Consider the following 23,165-nt stretch of genomic DNA (forward strand, 5'->3'; position numbering starts at 1 on the left):
TATTATTATTATTATTATTATTATTATTATTATTATTGCTGTGATTGTTTTTAGCAGTACATATGTGAATGATATAAAGAAATTCATATACAATAAAACCTGTTCAAGATGGAAGTGACATGGTCCTAATTTTTTTCCATTGTGGACAGGTTTCCGTATTATTCAGGTGTGAAATTAAAATGGTATATTTTATCATTCTTATACATGAAAACAAAATGGCATGCTGCAGACTGCAAGAAGTACAAAGTATTCCGTTTAACACTACTTACATTAAATCAGCCTTCTGTCGCTTATTCCGTTGGTGAATTATTTTGGTTAAAATATCATTTTCTATATAAATGTTATTGTGACTCCTCATTAATCATTAAACACTACTAAAGTTTACTAATCTCATTCAATTTAATATCTAACACTATACTATAATACTGGACTGTGTATCACTGCACATTATTAATTGGACTAGGAGCCATCCATTAGAAGCCTTGAATTTTGGTTTATCTAATTTATTTGCCAGTTCAATGGCTTGCTTTGCAGAATAGATCCAGAAAATGGCATGTTCTTTGAAAGGTCATGAAGAATTCACTACCACAACAGTTCATTTATTTCCACATAAACTGATTCTTTCTGGTTCCTTTTATGTCACCAATATTGGCCGCAAGCCACTCACGCATTATGATTTTTATTTTTTAAAGTGTCACACCTGAGTTTTCCACAACTGAACTTCAACATTATTTCACACACACACTTCGTTTCTAATTTTCCTTTAACTTGATAACTTTTACTTCATCACTTAATGTTAATTCCACATTTTACGCAACTTTCCTTATTTTACCAGAAAATCACTACACTTGCGCTCTGCCTAGCTACGACAGTATACGGATGTGAAAATCTTTTAGTCAACAGGGTAATAAAATTTATGACCGACAGGCCAACACACCCTCTAAAATTTAGCAAAGAAAACTTGTTTTTATCTTAATGACGTACATATTTCGTATATTCCTTGAAATTACACGGTGTTTCAAAATATAGTTTACATTAAAGCAATGTACCCAAAATATTATTTCAGTTTTATTCAGTAAAAATTATACATAATACATACGAATTTAGCTGGGACCAATAAATTGTTCCGAAATAGACAGGATTCCGTATTATTCAGGTTCCGATTTGAACAGGTTTCACTGTAATATTTTCGTTGATGAATAAAAATATAAATATGGAAGGGAAATAGTGTATTGACTTACAAATGTGCATGCTGTAGAAAAAACTTTTAGTAATGAATAAAACTTCGCCTGATCATCTCTATGTTACACTTCTGTGTTATGCACTAGTCTAATTTTTCTCTGTTTAATTTTTTCTGTAGTTTACTCTTGTGTTAAATTTCAAACTCTATTATTTAAGGAATGTTAACAAATAGGGTAAAATTGAATATATCCTTTCCTTCTGTTTAATTTGATTCTAGTACAATAAATTATGGTTTTATGGGGCTAGATCCTTTACATCTCTATTGCAACCCTCTGGGCCAGTTCTACTCGAGGTATGGCAAGTATTAGGTTGAAGTTGCATGTGCACTAAGGCAGTTGCATGGTTATATCCTGGTTTCTGTAAAAGGGAAGGGAACCTTAATATTTCTTCTTCTTGAACAGAAGTGTATTTGTTTTAAAGTTGGGGAAACTTTAAAACAAGCTCATAAAATTTCAAGTTTTGTTCATTGTAAAACAGATAATTCAGTTTTCTTATAGAGTTTATACACATTGTTGCAAGTGTCAAGGATTTATCATTGATATACACGAAATAAAATAGTTACGTAAGTTATATTTGGTGTTGGTTAAAATGAAGCAAGTAAAAGGACAGTCTGGCTTAACATTTGTTAAACATGGTGCAAGTTTATTTTAGAAACAGCAGATATTTCTGAATTGTGTATTGGATCCAATAGGAAAGACGAAGAAAGGGAAGCTTGTGTGTTGGACCCCTTGTCAGGAAATATTCTCCAAGACTGAGCTTTTTATTCCCGTAGCAATTTGACAAGGGGAAGGAATTTTTATACACAATCTCAAAATTATGCAAGTCTAATTTTCAGGCAAAGTTCCCTGTGAAGCAGACATGAATTATTTGAAGGGAAAAATTGTTTGGGGCCGGGTATCGATCCCAGGGCCTCTAATTGAACGTACCGGCATTCTAAACTGAGCTACCCAGGAACTTCATCCGACACAGTCTCAAGTTTTCCTCTTATATCCACACAACTTGAATGGGTTGACGAGATGCCAGGAACCCACATCGAGTGCACACAAAGTCTGTGTGATCACAATTCCAAGTCACACAGTTTTTTGTGCACTCAATGTGGGTCTCTGGTGTCTCGTCAGCCCACTCGAGTGTTGTGCATATAAGAGGAAAAATTGAGATGGTGTCGGGTGAAGTTCCTGGGTAGCTCAGTCGGTAGAGTGCTGGTACATTCAACCAGAGGCCTCGGGATCAATACTTGGCCCCGGAACAATTTTTCCTTTGAAACTATTCAATCTCAAAATTGTCCAGACTGAAGTAATTGTTGTGTGAATTAAGCATTTTCAGCAGCAATGGTGTAGTTCTGAAACTGATTTCTTCTGTTTAATCAGAATGAACAGTAAAATTATACCAGCATTTAATTATGTTTCTTAAGCTTCTCACTTTCTCTTGTATTTTACGTTAAGTGAAATATTAAAATCAGTTTCCTTTGATGCAGCTATCAAACTCTGTCACCTCCACCAGCACTTCAGCCTTACCAAGTGAAAGTAATGAATAACATGGACGAGAAGACTGACAGAGTGCTGGATTCGTGCATACCCAACATTGCCAGTCCTGATATAAAGTTGGCAATACAAACTGCCATTCAGTTGGAATCTTTGCTTCAGACAGATAAGGCTCCCAAACTGAAGGGCAAAGTGGATCAAATTATCCTTGGTTGTGTCATGCAGCTGAGGTTGCTTACCTCAAACAATTGCATGTCCACGCCTAAAGGAGAAGTTACAAGGGCATACCGAACACTGTTCATGCTGCTAATGACGGTAAGTTAATATTTAAAGTCTTTATTTGGTACATTTCAAATGCGGACACTTTTGCTGTCATGAATATTAACAAAAGTTAATTTGATCACACTTCTTATAATTATTATATCCCCCTTACTCTTCAATTTACTATTATTTCAATATTTTCTGCAATTCAGTACTATATATGTATATATATATATATATATATATATATATATATATATATATATATATATATACACCGTGTTCCGCTTATAAGTATAATAAAAGAAATAGTTATAATTTCATAACAATGCATGCAAATGGGTTAAGATTGGTACCATTGTAAAGAGGAAATTGGGAAGTTTTAATCCATTGTTGTTACTTATTTTTAGAAGACTCACGCATGCGCAGATCATTAAATAAGAGAATTCGTATCGTATCTTTAGTCAGTCAGCATGTGGACGCCACAGCAGAAAGCCTTTTGTGTGCTGTCATTAGCAGAACATAGATCCATAATTCGTGTACAGCGCTTGTTTCGCCGTCAGTACAATCTTAGACCGAGGGAAGCTGTACCGACGTACGTATCAATAATGAAATGGGATAGGCAGCTCAGAGAAACAGGAAGTTTGTTGTCTAATGCAGGTAAACATTCCAAGCGTAAAGTGTCTGACGAAAATGTCGAACGCATTCGCGAGGCATTTCAGAGAAGCCCGCGGAAATCCATTCGACAGGCTAGTGTGCAGTTGAACATCCCACCAACAACAGTGCATATAGTGCTCCATAAAAGATTGCGTTTGCGAGCGTACAAGCTGCAACTTCATCAGATGATTACGCCGAATGATAAACTGGAACGAAAACGCTTTGCAGAAACAATGTTGGATAAAGTGGACGATGACGACACATTTCTAACTCGAGTCTGTTTCTCAGATGAGGCAACCTTCCACGTCAGTGGAAAAGTAAACCGACACAATTGTCGCATCTGGGGGTCGGAAAATCCAAGTGTCGTAATTGAACACCAACGGGATTCCCCTAAATGGAATGTTTGGTGTGGGATCATGCGTGACAGAATCATTGGTCCCTATTTCTTTGCTGAAAAGACAGTCACTGCAAACACGTACCTGGATATGTTGCAACTGTATGCTGTGCCACAACTCCCAGATGGAGCAATTTTCCAGCAAGATGGGGCTCCACCACACTTTGCCAACATGGTTCGCACATTCTTAGACGAACAATTCCCTGCAAGATGGATCGGAAGAGGATCACCGTACATCACATGGCCTGCCAGATCACCAGATCTAACACCACCTGATTTTTTCCTGTGGGGGTTTGTTAAGGACCAGGTCTACAGGACGCCAGTACGTGATTTGGCAGACTTACAAGAAAGAATTTATGCTGCTGTCAACAATGTTACACCACAGATGCTTCATAACACTTGGGTCGAGGTTGAATACCGGTTGGATATTTCCCGTGCCACCAATGGAAGCCATGTTGAGGTTTATGGAACATAAGGTAACAAAAATTCCCAGTTTTCATTCTTTGTAGCAGTTGGTTTCAACTATATACTTGTATTAATTCAGAAGTTATAGCTATTTCTTTTGTTATACTTATAAGCGGAACACTCTGTATATTCAAAAAGTTAGAAAAACAAGTGACATAAAGGATATATAGAAACAACTCAACATTTTTCTGCCAAATGGTAAGCATTATGCCGAATTGTTCGTAGCATTATGTTTAGTGCATGTTTTTCATTATATTCACCTTTCTGCAAATATATCCCCCTTACCCTTCAATTTACTATTATTTCACTATTTTCTGCAATCCAGTACAATTTTTTTTTTTTTTTTTTTTTTTTTTTTTTCCCCCAGTCTATCTTCTTAATGTATCCGGCCTTTTGCTGACAACATAAAGTCCACTGTAGTCTATTTATTTGTTGTTTTTCACGAGAAATGAGGGGTATTTTGATCGGTGTTCATTATAGATGCCTGTTGCTAGTAGCCAGAGTTGGGGTGTAGTCAATATATACTGCAGGGCTGTCTTTTCTGCAAAATAAAGAATAACATGTGTCCCTCAGTGTAAAATTCTCCGGAGGTAAAATAGTCCCTCAATCGGATCTCCGGGTAGGGACTGCTCTGAGAGATGCCAAGAATCGTACTAAAGTAGTTTTCTTTTCTTTTTTCTTTTTTTTCAAAAAGTTAAAAAAAAAAAAAAAAAAAAAGTGACGTAAAGGTTTATAAAATGTTGTACTGTAGGCCTGTATTAAAATATAGCGGTGTACAAAATACGTATATTGTGAATGTATTTCTTCTTTGAATTTTACTTACCTACTGTATTTATTTATTTTTTTCAAAAAGTTAAAAAAAGAATTGACATATATTAAATTATAGCCGTGTACAAAATATGTATATTGTAAATGTATTTCTTCTTGTATTTATGTATTTATTTATTTATCCATTATTTATTTATTATGTATTATTTATTTATTTATTTATTTACATATTTATTTATTTGTTTATTTATTTACTTATCCATTTGTTAATTTATTTATTATTGTATTTATGTAATTATGTATTTATTTATTTATTTATTTATGTATTTACTTATTGCGACATAATTTCTTTAGTTACTTCGATGACGCTATAACAGAGTTCAACTGTAATTTAAATTTGTCACAGTCTTGTATGGCTCTTCCTTGTTGCAGTTCTACAACAATCCAATTTTAGCTCAACGAGTCTCAAAGGATGTGTTGCGTGATCTCATAGACCAGCTAATCAGTCTCCTAGTAAATAGACACATGGAGGAGTTAGAAAATGGTGATTCTTATATACGAATAATCAATACTTTGGTGGTGAGGATTATTGAGCGTTCAGATCACACCAATGTTACATGGTAGGTATCTTATTATTTGGTATCATAAGTTAGAGGCTAGAAGTGCTTGAGAAGATATGAAGACGAGTTGTGTGCCTGCATGAAAATTAACTGCCAAGTGAGATTTTTACTTGTAAATTGTTTCGAAAATATTTTTTACGAGCTCTCTTGCTTTGTCCGCCCCTCTTGCTCCTTGTTTATACATCTTTCTTCATCTCGTCCTTCCCTGTTTGTGTCTTTGGGTTTTTAATAAGCAGTGATTCTTTCCAGTGTTAATGTTGAAACTATAGGATAAACTTTTCACTCTACCTTCCTTTGCAGACACTATTCAGTTAGAAAGGTGTTAAGGACTGGTCAATAGAAACTGATCATGATTTCCCCTACTCAATTCCATCACACCTATGTCTATAATAGTGATCTTTCTTGAAGTAGTCCTCATTTGTTGTAATTCACGCACTTGTCTCAGCACTTATGGCACTCTTAAAACGTGAAATGGAAGCTATTTTTGACAAGTCCTTACGATTTCTTTGTTTTTCACTTGTTCAAAAGACTGAAAATGCCTTTAATGATCACATTCTTCAGATTAAAAATAGGAAGAAAAAAATAAGTGGCAAGGTGTGGACTACAGAAAATGAGGAACATGTTTAATTTTAAGTTAATGAACTGTATGAAAATAAGCTATTTGTGATAGTTGCTAGATGTACAATATAGAGAGAGTATATGCTATATGTGATATTTTTTTTTTTTTTTTTTTTGCATTCTATAGTATATGCAGATGAGTATTCACGAGAATCATGGTGGTGTTATTGATATCTATTGACATTTTTTCAGGCTGTTTGACTAAATATTCACCTTGAATACTAATTGGGATGGGAAATTAATAGAGCTTGTTGAACCTGGAGGAGATTTCTTGTAGAATTTAAAATTTTGCTGATTACCACGCAAAAATGAATCTGTTAGCCTCAGAAGAAATTGCACATGCTTCCGGTTCATTGCAAGAATCAAAATTAATATAAAAAAAAAATAAAGCTGCCTGACATCAGTTTCTGACACTTGGCGAAAAGTTCTTATAGGAGGAGAGTGTACTTCTGCATTGTTTTCAATTTTTATTCATATTTTGGTACAGCAATTTCTCATTGCAGTTCGGCATTTTGTAGTATTCTTTTATGTTTAGAGCTCTTGCCTGCATTTCTTCATTAGAAAGAATTTTCTATACAGTGTATAAGTATGACTAGGGAGCAGATTTTTATAAAGCTAATATTCCAACTCACTATTGTTATAAAATAGCAAACAATACCACCTTTCTGGTATAAACAGTACCACTGGATTTGAAAGCATTAGCCAATTGTAGCAAATGGCTTAACTTCATGTTCGCTGTTTAATTAACAGAGTATGTGCCATTCCATGCTATTGGCTAGAGCTTCTGCTAACATAGACTTTGAGGGTGGCATGAAAAGGTAGTGCTCACTTTTCAAATGCAAATTCAAATGAGCAATCTGAAATGTTACTTAAAAATAATGAGTGCGCTTCACTAGAGTCATCCTCCAATCTGTGACCCAGTTGTCATCTGTTAGATTTCATTGTGTTTTGAACAAAACCTCAAAATGGTTCTAACCAACGTCTTACCCACTGAAATATACTCAGTGTCATTTTTAACTTTCATTACATAAATATCTGCTGTCTATGTATCACGAACGAGACTTAATTTGTGCAGCTCTGGTTACAGAGCGTAGAAAATATCATGCTGTATGCTACTTCAGCTTATATATGAATACGAGAGCTAATTTTGTAGCTGCAGTAGATGTGATGTAAAATGGTGCAATCTTAGTGATATATTTCCAGTGCATTAAAACTTGATGTTTCTTAACAACTTACAGTGCTCTGATAAAACTCTTGTATGAGTGTGCAGCAAGCTCCACCTCATCTTCCCGATTTATGGAATTAGTCATGAAGTGCCTCTGGAAAGTAGTAAAGCTGTTTCCCAATTGGGAAGGAGAAACAGACTTCGATATGGTTTTGTATGATATTCACCTCTTTCTGAAGGTCAGTACATTTACTTAATTTTGTAAAACAAAAACTCTGAAAATAGAGTTTAATAAGAAGCATGGAAAGTATTGCACAACTGAAGTGCAGTATTTTATGAGTATGAATGGAATAAACTGATTATAATTATAAAAAAGTTGGACAAAACTGATGCATTATTCACAAATATTTATTTCAATGTATCACCCTTTGACATGGAAATTGGTTGCTGTTCAGAGACTGTCAGTTTTTGTTTTTCATGAGAAATGAGGGATATTTTTACCAGTGTTCATTATAGATGCCTGTTGCTAGTAGCCAAAATTGGGGTGTAGTCAATATATACTGCAGAGCTGTGTCTTCTGCAACTGGTGCTGATGATTTTGATTTACTTCTTTTATGGTTTCAGAGAAAAAAATTATAATTCTTCTGAAATATGTTTAGGAGTGTTCTGTTTTCTACTGTATTACTTGAGGAAAAGTAATTTGATATGTGATTGATGAGAACATGTCTGCGATGGGTGTATGATATAAATATGATTCATTAATGATATGTGATACACAAACCTATCACATTATTTATTTTTCACATTAATATGAACAGACTGAGAATATATGCTGTATCAAGTTACAAAAAAACTCTAATGATTCCCTATTCTGTAGACACGTTAAAATGTTGAGATATGCAAATTCCGAGTTCATGGATTGATAAGAAACATCCTATATACAAGGTAGATCAAAAGTCGCTTTCCCCAATATGTTATTGTTGTTGTTTTCTAATGCCAGGCGTTTGACAATAAAGTCATTTGACCTCTTGCACTCCAATATTTTTCAAAGATATTATCATGACCAGCCACCGAAGCACAGATTTTGAGGTGTTCCAAATCCATTTCTTGGTTTGAGTTGCACAATGGGCAGTTAGGGGACTGATATATTCCAATTCTATGTAGGTGTTTGGCCAAACAATCATGGCCTGTTGCCAATCTAAATGCAGCTACAGACGATTTTCGTGGTAAATCGGGAATTAACTGTGGATTTTGATGCTTTCCCCAATATTCGTTCCTATGTTTCATACTTGTATACATATACAGATGTCATAACTTTATTAAACAAATAGCTGGTGTAATAAGTGGTGGGTTGACAACCATGTTTGTGCGTTGACTATTTTTTCTGATAGCATGTCTTGTTATTGTTGTTTTGTTTTATGGTGTTGGGTTGCGTTTGTATGCAGTAACTGCTAGTTTCTTACAATGAATCCCAAATTAATCACAGAACAACGTGTTTTTGTGCTACAATAATGATGGAAGGATAGTATGAACACAGCATTGGTGATGAAAAATGATGTTTTTGCTTGGAAACATCAGGATCTGCATCAGTTGGGACAGATGATCGAGTAGTCATTCGTGAAAATCGATGAAAATCGTGAGTTATGTTCTGCTATCTGTAAATCAGTGTCTAAGCATTGTGAATTGTGTATTAAGAAACAGGGCCTCCATTTTGAACAAAATGTCAAGAAATGTGTAGTCAAATGTAAATTGAATTTAATTAAATGTTGTTGTTTTCTAATGCCAGGCGTTTGACAATAAATTCATTTGACCTCTTGCACTCCAATATTTTTCAAAGATATTATCATGGCCAGCCACTGAAGCACAGATTTTGAGGTGTTCCGAATCCATTTCTCGGTTTGAGTTATACAATGGGCAGTTAGGGGACATATATATTGCAATTCTGTGCAGGTGTTTGGCCAAACATTCATGGCCTGTTGCCAATCTAAATGCAGCTACAGACGATTTTCGTGGTAAATTGGGAATTAACTGTGGATTTTGATGCAGAGAGTTCCATTTTTTCCCTTGGGATTGTGTTATCAAATGTTGTTTGTTGAAGTCTAAGTATGTAGATTTAATAAATCTTTTCACAGAGTAATATGTAGATTTAGTAACAGGTCTGTTAAGTAGCAGTGCTGCCATTCTTTGCTAAAGCATCCGCATTCTCGTTTCCCAGGATTCCACAATGGGATGGCATCCATTGGAATACAATTCTTTTATTGAGTGATATTAATTGAGAGAGCATTTTAGTTATTTCTGCTGTTTGAGATGAAGGTGTGTGTTTAGAGACTATTGATAGAATAGCTGCTTTGGAGTCTGACAATATAACTGCATTTTTAAATTTACTGATGTGGCATAGAAGATTCCTGAGACTTTCACTTATTGCAATGATTTCTCCATCAAAACTTGTTGTTCCATACCCAAGAGATCTATAAAGTGAGAAGAGACAGCACGTAACCCCTGCACCAGCACCTTGTTCTCTGGAGATCAAGGATCCGTCAGTGTATAAATGAAGCCAGTTTTGTGGAGGGTATTTAATATTAATTGTCTCTAAAGACAATTGTTTTAGTATTTCAGTGTTTACTTCTGATTTCAGTATTTCTTCTGTTAAATTTAGATTATATTCCATATTTAATAGAGTTAAAGGGTTTGGTTTAATTTGTAGGTTTTCTTTTAAATTCAGGATATTGATTTTCTGTTTTAATTCTTGAACAATGGATATGAAACTTTTTTGAGTTTTCAATCTACAGAAAGGACTGTATGAATGCCAATTGTTTCCTGGTAATCTAGTGAATTGTGTATTGAAAAACAGGGCCTCCATTTTGAACAGATTCTGTAAAGAAATGTGTAGTCAAATGTAAATTGAATGTAATTAAATGTAAGGAAGTGTCTGGGGAAAGTGACTTTTAACCCACCCTGTATAACTCATTTTCTCAAAATTTGTCTTCTATCGAGTTTTGAAGAAACACTCTTCAGTTATTGTTACTGACGCAGCATAGTTCAAACCAACCAACATTCGTTTCAGTTCTAGGTGAAATGGGTTTGGTTTAACCATGCTTTGTGGTACCTATGTTTAGTAAAATACAGATGAAAATGAAATATACTTTCCTTTATACAGGATTTCCCTTCATCATCATGGAAGAAACGCCAATCAGATACTCCTGTGAGGACAATAAAGACAATTCTCCACTGTATGACAAAGATAAAAGGCAACAGAATCTTACTGCATCTCAGTAGAATTGATAACCTTAATGAATCGGAGTTGCAGACCTATCTTATGAAGCTGATCAAGGTTGGTCGAGATGTTAAAGCTGCTGCCTGCATGTACAAAGCCAAGATATTAATAATCCCATTCTAATGATGTATTATACTACACTTGTAAATAAACTCTGTGTACTGTCAGTCTAGAAGTGAGTTTAATTTGATGTTAGCAAAGAATCAATCATTAAATTGTATTAGCATAGCATATCAAAATGTTATTACTAGTAAAGATGTAATTTAGAAGAACAATCACACTAGGTTCTATCATTTAGTAGGTGTTATTAAAATAAGTTCATTTCTTTTAATTATTGTATTTCTTGTGACCATTAAGTCGACAATTGGATAAGAAGAAGACTGCTTTTTCGAGGACCTTGCCTAGGGAGGGGGGGGGGGAAGCAGAATCACTCTCAACTTTGTTTATTTTTATGTAAAGTTCACTTTGCTGTTAGCATTTGTTTGGAATAGTACTGTGGTACCTTAATAGAATTTTTTTTACTAAGTAAGATTGTATAGTGCTTCCTGAATAAAAAGGCATATGACCTAAGCCAATAGGGTGATGGCAGCAGAATGGTGTTGATACATGGTGCATAAGTGAAAGAGACAGCAGATAAATGTGCGACAAGGACAGAAAATGTCTCACTGTAGTGTGCAGTGCAAGTGACCTCTTCATCATTGTTATGTTTAAATACTTTTACTGAAGTTACTTTTATTTTGGATCTTGGAGTCACTAACATGCGAAATAAAGTGAGAGATGCGTAGAAATTTACTTTAATGAGAGAGAAATAGTGTCTTAATTTTACACATATACATGCGCATACATTCTCTCTCTCTCTCTCTCCCTCCCTCCCTCCCCCTCTCCCTCCCTTCCTCTCGTGCGAGAGATCTTTTTCTTCTTCATATCCATATCTAAGAAATAAATTCTGATAGACTTTGTGCTGAAAGTGATGTGAGGTTTCCTTTAACTTCTCTTTTTCTGGCTTCAAAGCTCTGTGCCATCGAAAGTAGGTGCGTCCATCTAATCGAATTTCAAAAGAAGAGGTGAGTAATTCTGTAATGAAAATGTTTAGGTTAAGAGAGAAATTTAAAATATTGCGACTACCCTGCAACATAAGCCCGCATGAAATTCTGTCACTACATAAAACATTTCAATAATATCAATAGAGTAATTCTCAGTGTATGTTTAAATTAAAGTGTGTGAACTGTAATAAAGTGACTTTAAGGATAGGAAAATGCGCTATTGTATGATTAACTTACCTATTTAATTTTGGTTTTAATGTTTCAAATGTAAAGTACCGGTAATATGTATAATTATTTTAACTTACTGTATGTAGTCTCGCTATTGTAAGCATTATTGCGTCATTTTTGGAGGGGAATCGTAAGGTGGGTCTTTTCACTGTAGCTACAACTACTTTAAGTTAATTTAAAGTCGCTAAATATTATTTGTATTAGTAAGGAGTTTGCCAAATTCATGTCATTGTGAAAGGGGTTTGTGAGTCAAAGTTTGGGAACCACTGGCTTGGAGTATATTATTAGCTAAATAGTGGCCTTTATATCTTAAGTACAATGATCTATGTACCCTGTAAACTGATTTTGATATCTGTAGGGATCCTTCAATTTCTTTATCAAAGTTTGTGGTTTTATTCTGATGCTTAATGTAGAAGAAACATTGGCAAGTTGATCCTGCTTCAGTAAATATATAGTGAATATGTTATATTTTATAATTAATTCCTTTTATCATATTTCAGTCACATAATGGCTCACCAACAACCTATTTCACAATAAAAGTTATATAATATAGCATGTGACATGGGCCAAGAAGGAAAAAAATTATTTTTGCAATTACACTGAAAGTTGTTTTCTAATGCCAGGTGTTTGACAATAAAGTCACTTGAACTCTTGCACTCCAATATTTTTCAAAGATATTATCATGGTCAGCCACTGAAGCACAGATTTTGAAGTGTTCCGAATCCATTTCTTGATTTGAGTTGCACAATGGGCAGTTAGGGGATTGATATTTCAACACCTGCATAAAATTACACTGAAAGTAAAATTAATACATTTTGAATAACTGAGGTTCTAATAATAATTTATTTACTTAATCTGACAGAGCTAAGGCCAGTAGGCCTTCTCTTCCGCCCAGCCAGACTCCAATTCTAATTGAATACAATTGCTTACATAGTTCTATGTATAAGAATAAAAATTTGTTTTGAATAATGTGCATGTTTCATCCTGAAAGTAACAGAGGTAAATTATAGCCTGTATTTGTTGAGATTTTGTGACTGAAAATGAACATTTTCTTTGATACTGAAGTGAATTTTACATACTGTTACAGACTGTGAAGCAAGAATCAAGTCCACCAAAGAAAGAGTCTAAATCACAACATAGACTTTCAAAGACTACGCATGAGCTTCTCTCTGAAATATTTAAGAAAATAGGATCTAAGGATCAGACAAAAGAGGTGTGTAAATGAACGATGGCATATTTTTTCTTAAAGAAGTGGTGACTCAATAGTTAGAGTTGGTAATACTGTACGTACTACATGTGATATATCAATTTTTTTTCTTGCATGAGCTTTCTGCTCTCTTCTTTTTTTAGTGTACTTGTGAGTGACAACTTTGCGAGAGAGGAGAAAGCTCATGCAAGCAACTTGAAAGCTTCAGAAATAATTATGGTAATAATATATATATTTTTTTATTAATATAAGTGATGCTTTCATGTACACAACTTGAGAGTCAGTTTCTAACTTTTTAACTCTAAAACAGATATGCATTTATTACACGAAATTTTGTTTACTTAAAATGGGATCAGCCCTCTTTATTTCCGTTAACAGAGGTTTTACTGTAAAATATATTTATCTGTGGAAATATGAATAAGTACATACTTCACGCAAAACATATATTATGGAATTACTCTTGTATGTATGTATGTATGTATGTATGTATGTATTTATTCACACTGCAATGGGTATATACCCGGTGGCAATGGTAACTAATTACACTCAATAATGACAATAATAAACACAATTAATAATACTAATAATTATACTAACACTAATTTATAATAATAATAATAATAATAATAATAATAATAACAACAGGGAACATCCTAAATTAAATGAAGCACGATCACTTAAATAACATTTGAAATAAATCTAATTTGTATCTTAAACCTAAGTTCGAACTAAAACCCACGAGTATGATATGTTCATATCTGCAAAAGTACCTTCCAACACTACACTCATTTCACTGTCAACTCACTCACTGCACTGGAACTACGACACATTTCACTGATTCTATCCTGATTTCACTAACACATCAAAAACATTTCACTGTTCAAATACTTTGGACTGCCACTATAAACTATGAAGCTTCACTGACAGGAACACGTTTCACTTACTCAACACACTTCACTGACACAATATAATTCTTCACTGATACAACACTTCAATAACAAAATATCAATTACACCCTTTAAATACTGTGTATAATTATCGTCTATTAGTAAAGTCCTTAAGCCTATTTTTAAATACATTTTTGGTTGTTGGTAAAGCCTTCAGTAAGTCTGCAGGTAAAGCATTCCAGTCCCTGATAGTACGATTGAGAAAAGAAAACTTTCCAGTGTCTGTCCTCTGCCTTCTTTCCCTCAGTTTATATGAGTGGTCGTTCCTTGAAGAGTAATTTGGCGGCTGCAACCTATTTTTTATTTCTCTCCAGGCAGGCTCACCTCTGTACGTTTTGAACAGTGCGCATAATCGAATTCGCGTTCTCCTGTCCGTGAGTGTGTCCCATTTTAATGGTGAATTTTTCCGACAACACTTGAGAGCCCGTTTTTTAATCTTTTCCAGTGTCTTAATATGTTCTAATCTGTAAGGATCCCAACATGCACCACCATATTCCATTACTGGACGTACTAGTGATTTATATGCAATCTCTTTGGATTTATCAGAGCCTTTTCTTAGTACCCCTCATCACAAAATGTAACGCTCTCCATGCTTTTCCCACTGTGTCTGTAACGTGTTCCCCCCAGCCGAGATCGCTGCTAAATGTTATTCCGAGGTATTTACATTTAACTTCCGGAATGCTTTCACCCCTAACGCATACGATGCGATTATTTTATTTCTTTTCCTTGTAAAGCTGATGGCTTTGCTCTTTAGAGACTTTATTTTCATTTTGTTGGCTATTGCCCAATCGTTTATTCTATTGAGGTCATTCTGAAGAAGAGTAGTATCTTCATAACTTTTTATTTCCCTGTATACCATACAATCATCCGCGAATAAGCGAACCCTAGATGACATGACATGTTAGAGAGTTGTTCATAGAAATCATTGTACCAATAGCAAGGAAGTATACACGTGTATTTGTTGATCTGAGGATTAAAAGACAGTGAATAGACTGTGGAAGTGATTATTTAGAAATTACATGAACGGAAAAGACAACTGCAGAAGTAAACCACATTCACGAACGTACAAGTGAAGAATATGAATGCACTGACGGCTAGCAAGAATTTAGAACATTTTTCACCGGTCAGACTACTATGACATACATCTTGTCATGGTTGAAAATTGCAATCATCCCAGAATTGCTTTGAAGACGACACAGAAAAGATACTGTGTACATACTGCAGTAGACGAACAATAACTTGTATTAACACTTTTTCAAGTGTTTCGATAATGTGGATCATTTGACTGACAGATACTAACCATGATATATCTGTAATGAATGATTTATTAATGTTTCTATATTTAAATCCATTCTGTAACAATTACCTATTTATTAGATTGTCATATATTTTTTTCAGGGCTTGTCACTTTTATATGACTTCAAACAGCAACATCCAGAAGCTGACATAGACCCTTTTCTTCGAAAATCTTCACAATTTTTCCAAGATTACATTGAGAGAGGCCTACAGACTATTGACATGGACAGGAAAAGAGCTGGAGAACACGGGATGCATGGAATTCAATCTCAAGCATCTAGTATCAGCTCGTTAGGTATGTTGCATGAGAGCTTTATTTAAATTTATTTCCTTAGGAGTTAATAGAAGTAGAATAATATTTGCACTTTATCACCATTACATACGTTTATGAAAATGAGAATACAGGGACAGTGACGAAAAAGGGAAGTAAAATCTTAAATCAGTGAAGCTTGATTTATTTTCTATTGGCAATAGGTTTGTGATTTTAAGCAGTTTTCCTTCTGAAATTCTAATACTAGGGCTATTCAGAAATCAACTTCCGATCGTCGATTGTGGATTGCTAGATCATTACAGGAAGATGGCGCTTGCGCAGTAGCCACGAGTATAGACGTGATAATGCTCCCATGCATCGCGCACTCATTTCAGTTCAATAGTCTGTGAGAAACAGCTGTTGATAATGGACGCTTTTATTACTCGTCCTGTGAGTTGTGAGGTCCGTTCAGTTATTCGATTTCTTCACGCAGAAGGAGTGAACGCTGCTGAGATTCATTGTCGATTGTGTCGTGTTTGTGGCAACATTATGAGTAATAATGCTGTACGGAACTGGTGCAGAAAATTTAAGAATGGGCGTGAAGATGTGCACAATGAGGGAAGTCAACGACGTCATTCGCTTGTGACAAATGGAACAAACTGTGCATGGAAGACGTAGTTTCACAATTTCTGAACTCTCTGAAAACGAGGAGCTCATGGACAGAGTGGAAACCTGGCTGAGTACACAGGTGGCGTCCTTTTATGAAGAAGGAATACACAAGCTAGTCCCACGCTATGACAAATGTTTGAATATGTATGGAGACTATGTTGAAAAATAGTGTCACTATCCAGGAACGTTTTCCAGGCAATAAATAGTTTGTAACATTGTTTGTGTGTTTTTTTTTGTAGCCAATTGGAAGTTGATTTCTGAATAGCCCTTGTATAATGCTGTCATAACTATGGTTAAATTTTGAAATGTTGGTATAGGAAGTGTCATATTTCTATTGGCTATCTTGCACAGACTGCATTAAATTCAATTCGATATTCGTATTTTGCGTAAATATGTAAAATATTTTATAAATTTAAAATGTCAGAAAAGTCTTGCTATAAAAAATAATTTAATGCAAGAAGGTAGGATGATTGTCTATGTGATTCAATTTTCATTCATTATTCCCGAAGATCTGCTGTAAATTTTAAACTTGAACATGATTGTTTTGCCTGCATGTATCATTGAAATATATTTCAGTATGAGGAAGGAGGGTGAGAGAGAGAAATTCCAGGCAAGGTCTAGTCATATCAGGTGATCAGAATGGTAACCATACTACCTCTTATCTCGACATTGCTTTCCTTCAACTCAACAACCAAAGCTACCCTCTCCACAACTTGTCACTCAGATAGGCAAATGACCTGTGGATCACTGTTTCAAGCACACACTATTCAAGTATTACAATCTCACAAGGAAGGCTCATCAAGTGATAATGTATTTTCACGATTGTTCCCCATATTCATTTGAAATAAGAAATCTCTCTATAAATCTCTACATCTGGAGAAAGCCTAGCCTTTCAGATAAGATTTTTCAAAACAATCGCTTGACATTCATATACTCATATCTCCATTATTAGTATCGAGGAGCATTGGAAATTATATCAGTTCGGACAACATTCATGAAAATAGCAAGGCAAGCACGACACGGAGTTCATCAGACAGACATGGAATGCGGAAAGAAGCAACTTCAAGCGATCGAGTAAAGCCTTTGACGTCATCTGAGGAGGAAATATCAACACGTAGCAGAAATCTACAAACGCGTCAAAATTCCTGCAATCAGCATTTTGAGGTGATTCCAAGGGGAGTACGTGAGTTGCAGAGTCAGGGGAAAACGACAAGGCAAGTGAAGAAAAATGGAACGGATTCAGGTAGCAGTGATGAAAGAATAAAGGTGAATAATAAAAAGAAACATTATGATTTAAGAAGTTGATGTAGTGGGGAAGTAGTGGGAGAAAATACAAGAAAATAGTAGGGGAGGGACAAGGATATCAATAGGAAGCGAAGTGAAGTGAGGGGAGGATATAAGTGTGGGGGTCAGCAATGGAGAAGTGGGGAAATATAGATGGATAGGCCGGTGAACGAGAGGTGACAAGATACATTTAAAGAGAACATAAGTGAAAGAGACGGAAGTAAGTTATGACTTGAATAAATTTGCTGTGTAATAAGGTGGATGGCATTGTATACAAATATGTGAAGTGCCATCTCACAGGAAGAAAGTGCTTAATGACAAATATATATCATATCATATCTCTCATATCTCCATTGCTATCGTGAAGAAGAAAATGTTTAAGGCCCCAAATGTTTATGCATTGGCCTCAAAATCAGGGAAGCTTATGAAAAGTTGCCTCTTCAAGTTGTTTCAAGAGGTATGCTTTCCATCTGTCACTGATCGTAGCATTCTTTTGGTAGACTCGTGGATCAGTTACCATGGTAAACAGGCTATAGAAAGAATAACTCCAGAAGGTAAAATGGTGGAAGTGTTGACAGTTCCAAAGCACACAACTCTGATTATTCAGCCTCTTGATGTTTATGGCTTTAGGCCTTGGAAAAATTTTATTCCGAAGTTCTCTGATAGTATTTTGTTACTTGGCATGAATATTATATTGCATCACTGAGATAATGAGCTAAAATTGCATTCCTTAACACAATCAGTTTTCATCTGCTAGTTGTATAAATATGTTTAAATAAGGCTGGCATAAAGCCAGGTACCTTGACAACAAACCTGATAAATTCGTCACTCCTGCAGAATTCTGTTTTCGTGTTGATGTACAGAACTGTTCCAAAGCTAACTGTGAGAAACTTTTTTTTTCTGAAATATTCGTGGGTGCAAAGTTCCACTGTGTTTTCAGCATTTTTACGATTTCCACTACTGTCATCATTATAATGAGTAATTTCAGGTATGTATGCTTATATTTTCTTATCATTTCTTCATTGACTGTTCTATAGTCAATTTCATGAATATTATATATCTGATATGTCATTTTCATAACTTATTTTATTGAAGGAGATTTTGATAGTATGGTATGCAGCTAGATAAGATTTATTGCCTGATATGTCTAGAACGTAGCATTGTTTGCATTAGTTGTTACAGCTCTGGATTGAAGAATTTGAAAATAATCGTACGAGCCGTTGAGAGCAGAAGTGGTGTGTCAAAAATGGGTAATGAGGGTTAAAATAAACATTATGTAAAATACAGCGCAAAGTAGCAATTAATATTGAATTTATTTAAACTATTAGTAATCAATGGTTAGCACGAAAGACATATTAATTGCTACTTTGTGCTGTATTTTACAGAATTTTTACTTTAAACCTCATTACCCAATTTTGACTTACACCACTTCTGCTCTGAACAGCTTATATCTCGAAAACTAGGCTCCTTAAATGTAGAAATTTATAGGGAGATTTCTTATTTCAAATGGAACGTGTGGGGGAACAATTGTGAAAATACATTACCACTTGGTGAGCCTTCCTTGTCAGCATGGGCTGTATGCCTTGCTTCTGTCTGCATAACTATCACATGAAAAATTAAGTTAAAGCAACAATGTGTTGTGAAGAAAATGGTTTTGAGAGAATTGTCTTCCTACAGCAAGAAAATAATAGCAAATGTGTAAAGAAAAAAAATCTGTCCAGTCAGCACTTCTGGCTAGTTCCAGTACAGTTTCTGTAACTAAAATTAGAAGAAGAGATTAGTTTAATTTAGAAAATTGATATTTTCATATACTCAGTATGGGCTATTCCATATGAAATCGATCAGTAAAAAACCTCGCATTCTTTAAATACTCTAATTTTTTCCCTATTTATACAAGGTGCCGAGGAGATTGCATTTTCAAAAATATGCTGTCAAAAGTCAAATGGTTTTCGTACTATTGAGCTACAAATTTAGCGTATTTTATAAAAACAAGCCTCTTTCAGCACTCAGAACTCTGGAACCATTTACTGCAGAACATTGAATGGGAGCTCATTTTGAAGCTGACATTTAGTAGGTTATGATAAGATGTAATACTTATTTTTATTGTATAAAGAGAGACAGATAATCTGATTTTACTTACTTTTAGGCTTTTTGCCCATTTGTAAAAATGTAAAAAAAAAAATATTGAGAAAAAACCTTGCGTTATTAAGAGGGATTCAACATTGTTTGCTTGGTGGCTCGGCAATAAGTTTCGAGGGTATTAAATAGATTATTTTGACATGCCTAGACTTGAACAGCGCAGTACTCCACGCACTGGCCGAGAGCTGAAGATAAGCGAGCATTGGGAGTCATTTTACTCGTGTGTTTATGAAAACTTGTGATAAAGCTAGCCCAGCCATGACTGCTAGACGACACATCACGTGTTTGTCTCCTGGCCTTGCTTGTCTCGACTACCTACAGTCAGCTGGTTAGTTCACGCACGTGTTTATTTTCTTTATTTGATATTTTCAATACTTTCTTATCAACGGTGCACCAGTAAAAAATATGTGTTTATTTGTACTTTGAATGCGGAATCTAACCATATATTTTTAAAATATATTTTCGTGGGCAAATGCGTCATAATGAAGAAAAATCTAAATTTCTCCATTTCCATAAAAAGTAAGAAAAACTGTTTATATGTTAATATAAACTTTAATTTCTCAGCATCAAAATAAACCATGATTTTGATCATTGGGTGAAAGGGTTTCGGAGCCACAACAGTTTAAAGTTGCTAATTTTATGAAAATACGATAAATTTAAATATTTTTAATTTAAACACTATGAAGTTCTGATGCCTCAAACTTTGCACAAAGCATTGTATCACAGTTGTCAACGGACAGAAAAAGTTTCATTGCATTTAAAAATTGCAAGGTCAATTTTCTCTATATTTCGGTCGATTTGAGATGGAATAGTCCATATACTCTGTGTTGTCTGTTAATTTTGATTGCTGTAATTTTATATTCAGTTACAGTTTTCTGTTTTGATACACACACCGCTTTACTTAGATTTTGTTGTTATTCATTTAAATGTACAGTTTCTTCGGTTATTTGTGTTGTATAGGAATAATGGATTCCAGTCCGGTGACACCTCAAGGTGATGTTGAAAGTAATATGCATAATCCGAATCCAATGTCCATGGATCACGTTCGAGCTATGAAGGCCCGTATTGGAATAGACAGTGGTGGTGATGACTCTGAATCTAGCTCGGGCTCAAAAAATGCTCTGTACTATCTGGAGAGGCTGCGGGCATTACAGGAACAAGCAGGTCACAGTCCTTCATCTCTACTACTGGACTCCAAACAGCAAGTCCCACGGGACAAAGATGACAATATTTCAAATGACGAGAATCTTAACAAGAGGTCTATGCTCGATGACAGGCCCGAAGAGGTTAGTTGTGTTCGTTTTTGTTACATACAACCATTGCATGAGAAGGTTCATGACTGAAATTTGTCGGTCTGAATGATACGACTGGAGTAAAGGGAAGAACTACATGTAAAAGCATAAGAAATTTTAATTATGCACCTTTAAAAAAGGTAAGAAAGGCTATTTAAATTATGTTCGTTGGTATCTAATTTGAGCAGTTGACAATGCCATTTGCTCTTTTGCATTCAAATATTTATTTAGCGGCAAGATTGGAAAATTGAGAGACTGGGACAGTGAAGATGATTTTGATCCATATCTTAATTAAGATTACCTAAAGAACCTATAGAAGATTATGCAATACCAATTCAGTGTAAATGTCTATTGAGGCAATCATGTTGCCACTGCAGATTTTTCTGGAGGGAAAGTTATGAAATTGGTATGTAATCTCCCAAATTTTCTTATTTGCTTTAATAAATTGATGAGAGTTGCACACCATGGTTGTGTGACCTGTTAAAAAATAGTTTAAAATTATTAATTGTACAATAATTTTGTGTTGAAATCTATAATTTTGCATTATAATTAGTCTTGGAAAAACTAAGAAAAATGTGACAGTATCTGTTCACTTTTCCCTAGCAATTCCTTTCCTTTCTAATCCATTAGTTAGCAGCTGTAAGTAATGTGGCTTCTTTCATAATACAAACCATAAATGGTGCTATCTTATGCTTGATGATTAAAAATGAACACACAGACATAAAGACACGTGTTTATTCACTATTGCCATTATCTTGGTTGTACTGGTAACATTTCCTGTATTTGCAAGGGCACCAGCTGACAGCAGATGTCACATAGTGGTGTGGGGCTAATTTCATTACAAAATAAAGTGTAACCTGTAACATCACCTCTTAAATTCCCATCCTTACACATTAGAGGTACTTAAGCTTGGAACAAATCTTTAAAATTGCTTCTCCCCAGCTGGTAGCCAATTAGATCTTAAATTGTTTTCAAAACTCGACAGAATTCTTTGAGATTCTATCAGGTCATAAAGGAAAAGACTTGAAGTAACAATATTCCAGTAAAAATTGATAGAAGATTTAAGAAAATCCCAAACAATTGTGTGAAACATCTATACTCGAATTAAAGTAATGAAATCCAGTATGTACTGTACTTTCTTTAACACTGTAGTGTATTTTATTTGTGATATTCGTGTACATACATAACCCATATACCAAAATATTTCCATGACTATTATATGAAGCACATTAAATAGATAATGGAGTAAGATGAACTGCATGGGAAACCATGAGGTACAAAGTTCATGTTACACTTACGTTTTCACAGTACCACGAGTGATGTCAGAATTAACTTTTCATCCCAAAGCTTACAAATTTTCTCATTTGTACCTCGAATATAGACATTTCACGTCAAAAAATAGTGTAGTAAATTAATATGAACCCAGGAATTTTTTGGGTATACTTGCTTAAAGCTTTTACACGCGATATACATGGTACTGCTTTTGTCACTGCTTGCTAGCTTCTGTCACAGCCTTGACATTTCCATGGAGCGAAAATCTGGCTGGAAAATTAGCAAGCTGATAAACATTTACATGATGCTGGTAAAAAAGGAGGAAGTTGCCAGCTTTAATATTCAATCTTGAATGTCATTGCTGACTCTTGAATGCACAGTAGATAAACCTATTTGCTGGTCACTCTCTGATTCATTCTCTGAAGTCCTAACATTCTACTTGTTTGGAAACTGCTGGTAAAATCAGTTAGCTATCTCTTTCAGGGAACAATAAAGTTGTACACGTTCAACTTGTCAGGTAGTGTATTTTAGTCACTGCGGATTCAAAATAAAATATATTTATATATTACTTTAATGTACCGAAGTACATATGG

General features: G+C 34.8%; 1 protein-coding gene across 5 annotated transcripts in view; it reads left to right on the forward strand.

The window, feature by feature from the left end:
* The window catches only part of msps (msps cytoskeleton-associated protein 5), a 107,432-nt gene that overhangs the window by 76,298 nt on the left and 7,969 nt on the right, over positions 1-23,165 (forward strand). For 3 of the 5 annotated variants that reach the window (XM_069824336.1, XM_069824339.1, XM_069824337.1), the window contains 8 exons: positions 1,460-1,534; positions 2,717-3,038; positions 5,701-5,888; positions 7,745-7,910; positions 10,829-11,002; positions 13,304-13,429; positions 15,769-15,961; positions 20,969-21,294. In XM_069824336.1, the coding sequence (XP_069680437.1) occupies positions 1,460-1,534; positions 2,717-3,038; positions 5,701-5,888; positions 7,745-7,910; positions 10,829-11,002; positions 13,304-13,429; positions 15,769-15,961; positions 20,969-21,294 (1,570 nt within the window). The remainder of the gene's footprint in view (positions 1-1,459; positions 1,535-2,716; positions 3,039-5,700; positions 5,889-7,744; positions 7,911-10,828; positions 11,003-13,303; positions 13,430-15,768; positions 15,962-20,968; positions 21,295-23,165) is intronic. The other 2 variants (XM_069824338.1, XM_069824340.1) reach the window with 1 other exon arrangement.

Source organism: Periplaneta americana, chromosome 4, assembly GCF_040183065.1.
Source record: "Periplaneta americana isolate PAMFEO1 chromosome 4, P.americana_PAMFEO1_priV1, whole genome shotgun sequence".
Lineage (NCBI taxonomy): Eukaryota > Metazoa > Arthropoda > Insecta > Blattodea > Blattidae > Periplaneta > Periplaneta americana.